The sequence below is a fragment of the Triticum dicoccoides genome, chromosome 4B (assembly GCF_002162155.2).
Source record: "Triticum dicoccoides isolate Atlit2015 ecotype Zavitan chromosome 4B, WEW_v2.0, whole genome shotgun sequence".
Classification (NCBI taxonomy): domain Eukaryota; kingdom Viridiplantae; phylum Streptophyta; class Magnoliopsida; order Poales; family Poaceae; genus Triticum; species Triticum dicoccoides.
In genome coordinates this window covers 129047710-129056113 of record NC_041387.1, presented here as the reverse complement: position 1 = coordinate 129056113, position 8404 = coordinate 129047710, and the positions used below count along the sequence as shown (strand labels likewise).

Below are 8404 nucleotides of genomic sequence, written 5' to 3'. Positions count from 1 at the left end.
CTCGTTCGCTTTCAAGGATCATCTAGTAGCTTATCTCCAGGTAGGGGGTATCGCCAGGTCTACATGGGTCGAGTTAGTTAACCAGGGATGGAAAGGAAGTTCATGGAATTTAGGAAGGCAACAAGACAACGGTGCATGTCCATGTCCGTCGGATGAAAGCTTCGATCTGTCCAAAGCGTAAGGCTTCTATCAGTGACGATAGGTACTAGTACAGTTTTCACGCCAATTTTCCAACCCAAGTCATCACTCAACTGCACATACATACCAGACCCGTCCGGAACACAGCAACAGACCTTCTCCATCTCATGCGGCAGCAAAAGAGCTACACACCAGTAAAATTCATGTGTTCCAAACGGGCCAAACACTTTTCAGTCACAGAGATACACCAAGGCAAAGTTCACGATGCTCCATTGGATCTGGATGCTCATCTCCAGAGAATGGTCTGATACACAACATGCGGCAAAATGGTACAGCTATACAATTGAGTCTCTGCACAACTTACAAGCCTCGGTCTAAGCGAATAACTTACGGCCTAGGCAGAAAGAAAAATAGAATAAAGAATGATGTGGTACAATACTATTCCTAGTAGTACAACTCTGAACTCAAACTCCTCGCTCTAGATTGCATCAGGGTGCCTAATTTACATACCTCCTGATATACAGCTGTACATATTTAAGTGGGGGGCGAAACACCAACCAACCCCTGGATCCAGCTCTGCTGTCAAAATCCATTCGGGCAAAACTGCGGCCCAGGGAGCCTCATGCTACGTCACCGACGCAGGCTTAGAATTTAAAACGTGTATCAAGATGGTCTCTCACCATTTCAGTCAAAGTTGGTAAATGAACGAGGCTTGTTCCTTGCGACCCTTCTCATGGATGCCTTCTATGAGCTTATGAAGCTCAGGGAAAAGTGTTACAAGCACCTGTTCTATCATCGCGTAAGTGAGCTGCTTCACGCACACGGTGGACTGCAGCACAGCATGGGAATCATGGAAATCAGAATGACATCGCACCATATCGCTGTTTTGATGCTAGGTTTTGGATTTTTACTTACCTGCAGGAAGTAGTAGATGTCCCTTGCACTGCGCTGGTACTGCTTGTACCCAATTATGCTGACTAATGTAGATGGAGTCCCACCTGGACAGGACATCGAGAATTAGGTTAGTTGGACCACATGTACTGACCAGAATTTTGCGTATTCGTTGCTTCTATCACATATCTGAATTTGCATGCAAACACCGCCCAATGTTTGCAGCGTAGATTCAGAAATAGAAAAATTACAAAAGCAATGCGATAAAATATGTCAATAGACTCACCTAAAAGAAGTTTCTTAACTTCACTGGCATTTCTAGATGCCTCCAGTTGAAGCTCAAAAGAGCTCGCGTTGCTCTTTCTGTTGCCAATAGTCTCATCGGCACTCCCCGATGGGTGCTTGTCAAATTGACTGCTACCTGCATTTCCTTGATATCCATCCAACTTGGTGAAGAACACACCATTAGGCCAGAGGGTCTGTAGGATGGTAAATTTGTTAATTACACAAATGGAAGACCAGAGTAGTTGTCCATTAGGTACAACTATCTAAAGCGCTCTTAGTTCTGGCATGCACCTACATTGGGACACAATATGGCCAATATGACAGTAGTAACATTTTATATTGGACCCTAGCAATTAGCATATAAGAATAATTTGCTAATTACCTTGGTATTTATGTTATGCCATCGTTTAGCAAAAAAGTGATTTGGTACCAAGTACTCCCTACCCAAAATCTTGGGCGTATTAGTTTTGCATGCAATCCCATAATCTAAGGTGCACGTGCCTTCTTCTCCCATTCACTTACAGCCATAACTAACTATCGCTATTTTTCTGGAAAGGAGAACATATCGCTGGCTGGGTCTCTTGTGAGGTCAGCTCACAGCGCCTTCCTAGTATGAGATTGGATCGCTCAAGTAAACCTGCGGTAATTTTCGTGCTGAAACTAATACGCCTAAAATTATGGAAAGGAGGGAGTACCAAGTAACAATTTGGATCATATGGAACTTTTTTTCTAGTTGGAACAACTTTTTAACATGGTTTCATGCAGATAATACAGCAAATTTTAGTCTGGCAGCGGAAAGGGTATTAGAACACTTCAGTTCAGACAAAAATATACAGTGCCTCCTTACATCTTGAATCCAACGGATTCCTTGTATAATGACCTCATCTCGTCGGAGCCAATTGATCTGTCTTAAAATCCAATCATCAATCGCATCTTCCATGACTAACTGCAAGATTTGTTTTGATATCCAGAAAACTTGTTTTCTGCAGATAACATAAGTAACAAGTCAAACATAATGTTCTGCAATTGAAAGCTAGAAACATTGGATTGTAGAAGTATTGTGAACCCAATCATGGATGGTGAAAATATATCTGACTTGCGCAGAAATATCAAAGAATCCCTGAATAAACAATGGCATATCTGCACAAACTTCCCTCTCGGATTCCATAATGATGTTAATTATCATCATCCAGTATACTGCCATAATATGTGAAGTGACAAGTATCAATGATATCTAGCAATCGGCCCAAGCAGCTCCTATCGCGATCCTCATGGTGTCTACAGTACTGCATTTACTTCACTCATGGCTACATAACAGTAGTAGAAAACTAGCAGGCAAATTATATAGAGGCACACTAGAAAAAGTTTATGAAAAAGAAATAGCAAACCTTATCCAACCCCGTCGCTTTAGTTGGAACACTTTGTCTACAAGATTCAATAGAGGCACACTGACATTTGTTGGCACCCACTGCCAAATGAAAAGAGAAGTTTTAGGGCAAAATGGAAAAGCTTTTAGAACAGAACTTCCCTGCAATTTGACTTAAATATAGCTACATAGTGGAAATACATACCTCGGGAGGAATTCCTGATGGATCCTCAAATGGTTTTACAGATGACATGTTTGTAGAATCCGAATTTGCCCTTGCAGGTTTTTCTATTTGTTGGTTTACTTGTACATCACAACCAGTTGCTTCATTGTGCTTAATATCACTTGAAATGAACCCTCCATTGCTCAATTCATTGTCCGAGTGGCATGCACTATTTACAGATGAGGGGCGATCTTCACAGTTACTATCACCATCAGAGAGACTATGTGAACTTCCTAAATTTCTATTCTGCAGATTCTGATTATCTGTCTCTTCCTGGTTCCAAGATAGAGACATCCTATTATCTGTCAAGTGTGAATACGGTGCGCTAGGGGACGATGTGCCGACTGCGCGTTTTAGACCATCTGAAACTCCTTTAACATGTCGAACGATGTCATCCATGGCATCATCAACGTTAACTAGTGATGCAAAATAAATAGATAAATATCTTGAGTGAGAAAATATCAAATACACGAGTTCATAATTGTGAAAAAAATATAGAATGAGAAGAGGTACATACCAGCCAAGGTTTTGATAACAGAGGTGGACTTTCCAGCTGAGTAATTCTACAAAATGGAAAAAAGAAATGAAGCATATAGAATCGCAGGAAAGTAACACAAAATTATGTGTTCATCTTTCTCCTGCTAAGGAGAAGGCACAAAGAATTTTTGTTGGCTTCATACACACCTTTGAGGACTCACTAAGAAAATCCCAAACTTCATGCTGCTCTGCAATATTAGCGATCGACAAGAGATCCTATTGGACAGAACAGATTATTGTAACCAAATTTGAAGTAAAAAGTTGGATGAATGCTAGAGGACAAAAGCATACTTGAAGATATCTGTCCAGTAGAATGCATCGTTGGTGCACAAGGTAATCATCAATACTAGACGAAAGGAAACTCTTTGGAGGCAAGTGCAGTGAGTAATTTGGTATTTCCTTCAGTTGTCTATGAAGACGCTCAAAATTCCGGTATCTACAAACAGAAGTTGAAAGTCAGCAGCATATATTATTAGTAGTTATACTGAGCTATTTCAAAGCTGTTCAGAAACGCATGCCTTCTTTTCACAAACCAGGCCTTGTTATCTGCACCAGTCACAGCAATAGAATAAACTGCAAAAGATTTTGAACCAAGTTTCTCGAAATATGCACCCACTACCTGCAAAGAAAAATAAAAAAACACAACTTGAGTAAAATACGGCTATCAAAAGAATATGACTTCACATAAATAGCTAGACAATAACAGGAAGGTATAGGATACAACAGCTAGGCATGTCGTAATCATGTAAAAACACAACATATTATTTAAAGCAACATGCAAAGTAGTTATCGTACAAAACTACCAGACCAAACAGTGAGCTGTATATGTGTTCATTCCAAGGTTCTGGTGACCTTTTGGGTTTCATCTCCAGTGCATAGGGGACGGCTAAAGCGTGCGGAGAATGTCAAGAGAGGGTGCTGTAGACCGAATTTGACATGGGAGGAGTCCGTTAAGAGAGACCTGAAGGATTGGAGTATCACCAAAGAGCTAGCTATGGACAGGGGTGCGTGGAAGCTTGCTATCCATGTGCCAGAGCCATGAGTTGGTTGCGAGATCTTATGGGTTTCACCTCTAGCCTACCCCAACTTGTTTGGGACTAAAGGCTTTGTTGTTGTTGTTGTTGCCAAGGTTCTGGTGACCGGATGATCCATATTTACCCACCCTCCCTGCAATCACTCTTACCAGATTGAAAATTCCGGATTAATTTGAATTCAAGTTGCTACTGTCTTCAACTCAGTTCACAAACCAAGGCATGGTGTAATGGTGTGGGAGAGCTGCACTTTTCTTCTGGTCATGTGTTCAAGTCCTCACATTGTCGTTTGTTTTTTCTTTCCTTACTTTTTCACTACATCAGCAAAAAACTGTAAGCGGGAGGTGGGGTATCAAACCCCTGACCTCATGGAATGGGCTGAAGCACGCCGACCATCGGGTTACGGTTGTTTATGTGTCATCACCTAGGTTCGTTAACTTTTTATCTCACAAAAATTAGATCCAATTTTTGTTCAGAAATTCCGTCAGTTGGTGGTATTTCAAGTAAACACCCCCCACCCGATTTAAATTTTTAAATCCGGTAGCCAATTCTCATTGGACAGCTAATGCTAAGAAGTAACAGAACCACAGAAAACCAGATGCTAGTCTTTATAAATGTTAAATAGAAAAAGAAAGCAACTGGCATAACAATGGTTACTTAGGTAATGATGCAAAATACAACATATGAAGTAAAACACGAACCTCACACCCATAACAATTCTATTAGTAACAGCTACTCCCTCTGTCTCAAAATGTAAGACAGAGGGAGTAGAAAATTACCAGGGGCTTTCAAAACAAAAAACAGCGATTAGCATGTGATTGTTATCAATGTCTGAAACTATCTCAGAACAGACTGTGCTTACTATTATAACTATTATAGCAGCCTTCAATACAGAAATAGTTTAGTCATTGGTGAGTGCTAATTACACAATAGTATTATATGGTTTAAATTCATTTATTCAGTAGTACCAACCAATCATATAATTCTCAATTTCTGAAGAAAAAAGGATATTGAAAAGAGTGGTTGTGATGGGATCAGCAAAACTTACCCGACACCTTATCTTTGGAGCATACATTAGTACCTCACCATGTGAGGAAGGAACAGAACCTTTGTCCTCTCGAATGGTCCTTGCATTTAAGCTTTCACTGGATAGCGCGGTTTGATTACTTTTGGCCAAATGTCTTTTCTCCATATCAGGACTACTATTAGACCGCTTTAGCTGAGCTTTTGTGTTCTTGACAGCTTCAGGGTGCTCTGACTTTACTTCATCTGTATTTTGCGAAACAAGTGGGTGACTGCCTGTAACAAAAGTGGACTGAGCATTCCTATTTGAACCTTGCATCAAATTAACCATGTATTTGTCATCAACCGATGTAACTCTCTCGTTGAAGTTAGGGGATAACTCTTTTCCGGCCACTACCGCATTTCGAACGCTATCTACCCCTCCTGCACCTTTTCCTTTTGATGGACGTTCCACTTTCACCATATTCTTTTGGTAGTTTCTCCCAATAGCCCACATGTTCTCAAGATTCTCCGGAGCAAGAACCTGAGACCGCCTTTTAGTAGCTGCATCTAATACCAGTGCCCAATCTGCCTGACGAGGCTGGACGGTCTTCCCATGGTCATCCACTAACACTTTTGACTTATCACCCTCAACGGAAGTCATCCCGGAGCTACTTGCTAGTACTGAGCCACTTGATTCTGCAGACAACTTTTGTGATTCCATTTGACGACCCTGCGAACCTCCTTTATAAGATGAATGATCATTTGTTACTGCGACTACAGTACTAGTCTTGTTTACGCTGCCTCCAATGTTTGTGTCTTTGTTGTTTAGAAAGCAGATAATTAGCTCGTTCACATAACTAGGAAAAGAAAGAAGATAAATTAGGAATTGGTTTAGTGCAGGTTAGAGAAAAAAAACAAGGTTACATCTAGTTAACCAATCAATCCTAACAATTTGAAACAACAGCTTATTAGACGTACTGAAGTACTGACTGCATGCGGCACTTTGTGAATAACTGAATATTAAGACGGTGGTGAAAATAACCAGGAAGAACTTGAGAAACAAAATGCATTGATTTTCTTCTGAACATGTCATGACCTCATGAACAGAAGCATGTAGTAGAGCTCAATAAAAAAACGAAAACAGAGTGAAGAATTAAGAGCTTACATAGGACTTGCGAAGTTCATCACTGGCTGCAAGACTAAGCAAGTCAGAAGTTCCCTGGAGAAGCAGCGGACCAATGGACTCTGTGCATCTTGTGGTCTCAGCACTAGGGCCATAATGCCCCCAACTAGCTCTTGAAGAACCTATAACCCACTTTAAATATTATTTGTTGGATAAATGGACTAGAATGAAGCTAAAAGTATTAGCACTCACCTTGTATTCGTGCTCCGAAGATAACAATGCAGGGTGAAGTTCCTGTGAAACTATTAGGTGTTGTTTCAGTCGCTCATCTCTTTCCTCGGAAGACAATGTTCCCATGACATCAACACCAATTTCAGATTGGTTTTTTCGGAACATATCCACATGTTTTCCAATCAAATCAGACATATCCCTGCAATAGAGAAAAATGAGAACACTTTCATTCTCAACGGAGATAATTATTACTAAATAAGTACACCCCAGATAGTAGATCCATTATTCACTCACCTTGTTAGCAAGTCAACTAGGTTCATCTCCTTCGCCCTGCCTGATACTTCACCAAGGGCATGGAGTATTAAGCCACGTATCAGTTCTGGGGCCTCTCTATCAGGAGTAATATCAGAATACCACAAGTCCATGACAAAGTCCCGGAGAACATTATCAATGAAACTTTCAAAAGCAGCCTCAACAGCAGGCGAATCAACTTTCCTTCTCCATCTTGAAACTGGTGGCACAGTTGAAATCCGATGATCGTTAGCAGACAACTGTCGTTTTGACGCTTGAGACAAATATGTCTGCTTAGATACAGGCTGACTTCTCCAACGGAACTCCACTTTGAAGGAGACGTAACGGAGAAATGCAAGTATAAGAATCGACATGGGGACATTTGTCCACATTGATTTACTTGTATCTATTTCAAAGAAAGAAGATGATAAATGTTAGCAAGCCCGTATATGCGCAAGATGGGAGCTACAAATGATGTAGAAATCAATAGTTGCATGAAAATGCGAGAACAAACCATAAACAATTTATGCTAGAGATATCTTGCTTGTCAATAAAATAGGCTGAGAAAATATGTTGCACATAATTCACACATAGTCTACTCATAGGAAATGCTAGAAGCCTATTTTGCCTCATTCGTCACGAACAGATTGTTGTATATAGGTTTGATTGGCCTCATCTACTGATCCAAAACAAACACTGTAAAATTAGAAGATCAGCAAAGAAGGCATCATTCGTACACCAACCACTACTTCCATTCTAGCACATTTAGAGATTCATCAAACGACTTGAAGAAATACAGTATCGCACAAATTTAAGATTGTTTTTTAAGAGTTTTGATATATCCAGGCAAATTTCCTTGCTAATGATCTCAAGTTCTCAACTCTAACGCTAAAAGCAGTAACCAAATCAAGGGCAAGCAGAAACTAGCAGCTTAAAAGCCCCCACGTAATAGCGGTCAAAACTCCTAGCTGTCAGATGCATCGCGTAGCAAATGTTCGCACAAGCTCTAGTTATCCGGGTAGCAAAATTGTCTAGATTTCAGACGCATTATCCGCCGAATTCCCTCACAATTCCGACACATGCATCCAACAGCAGCAGCCACCCAAATTCTCTCCCGATACGCCGAATTGCCGCGTACTTTGCGAAAATCGAGGGTAGCATACGGGGAAGGGGGGCGGAGCGTAGCTTACGTGTGAGGAAGTAGGAGATGGCGAAGATGCCGAGAGCCCAGGCCACGGTGCGCACCTTGGCCTCCTCGATCAGATCGTCCACGCTCCCCATCG

The 8404-nt window shown here is 41.0% G+C and overlaps 1 protein-coding gene across 1 annotated transcript; it reads right to left on the bottom strand.

Annotated features, from left to right (window-relative positions):
- Positions 1 to 381: 381 nt before the first annotated feature.
- Positions 382 to 8402, bottom strand: LOC119295430. Its single transcript, XM_037573847.1, has 15 exons — positions 8312 to 8402; positions 7125 to 7527; positions 6852 to 7029; positions 6642 to 6781; positions 5520 to 6333; positions 3959 to 4059; positions 3732 to 3876; positions 3588 to 3656; positions 3421 to 3466; positions 2886 to 3319; positions 2703 to 2782; positions 2162 to 2297; positions 1316 to 1508; positions 1054 to 1136; positions 382 to 967 (listed from the first exon to the last, which is right to left on the bottom strand). Exons 1-15 carry the CDS (start codon positions 8400 to 8402, stop codon positions 827 to 829), a joined length of 3054 nt encoding a protein of 1017 aa, XP_037429744.1. The 3' UTR covers positions 382 to 826.
- Between the last annotated feature and the right edge of the window lie 2 nt (positions 8403 to 8404).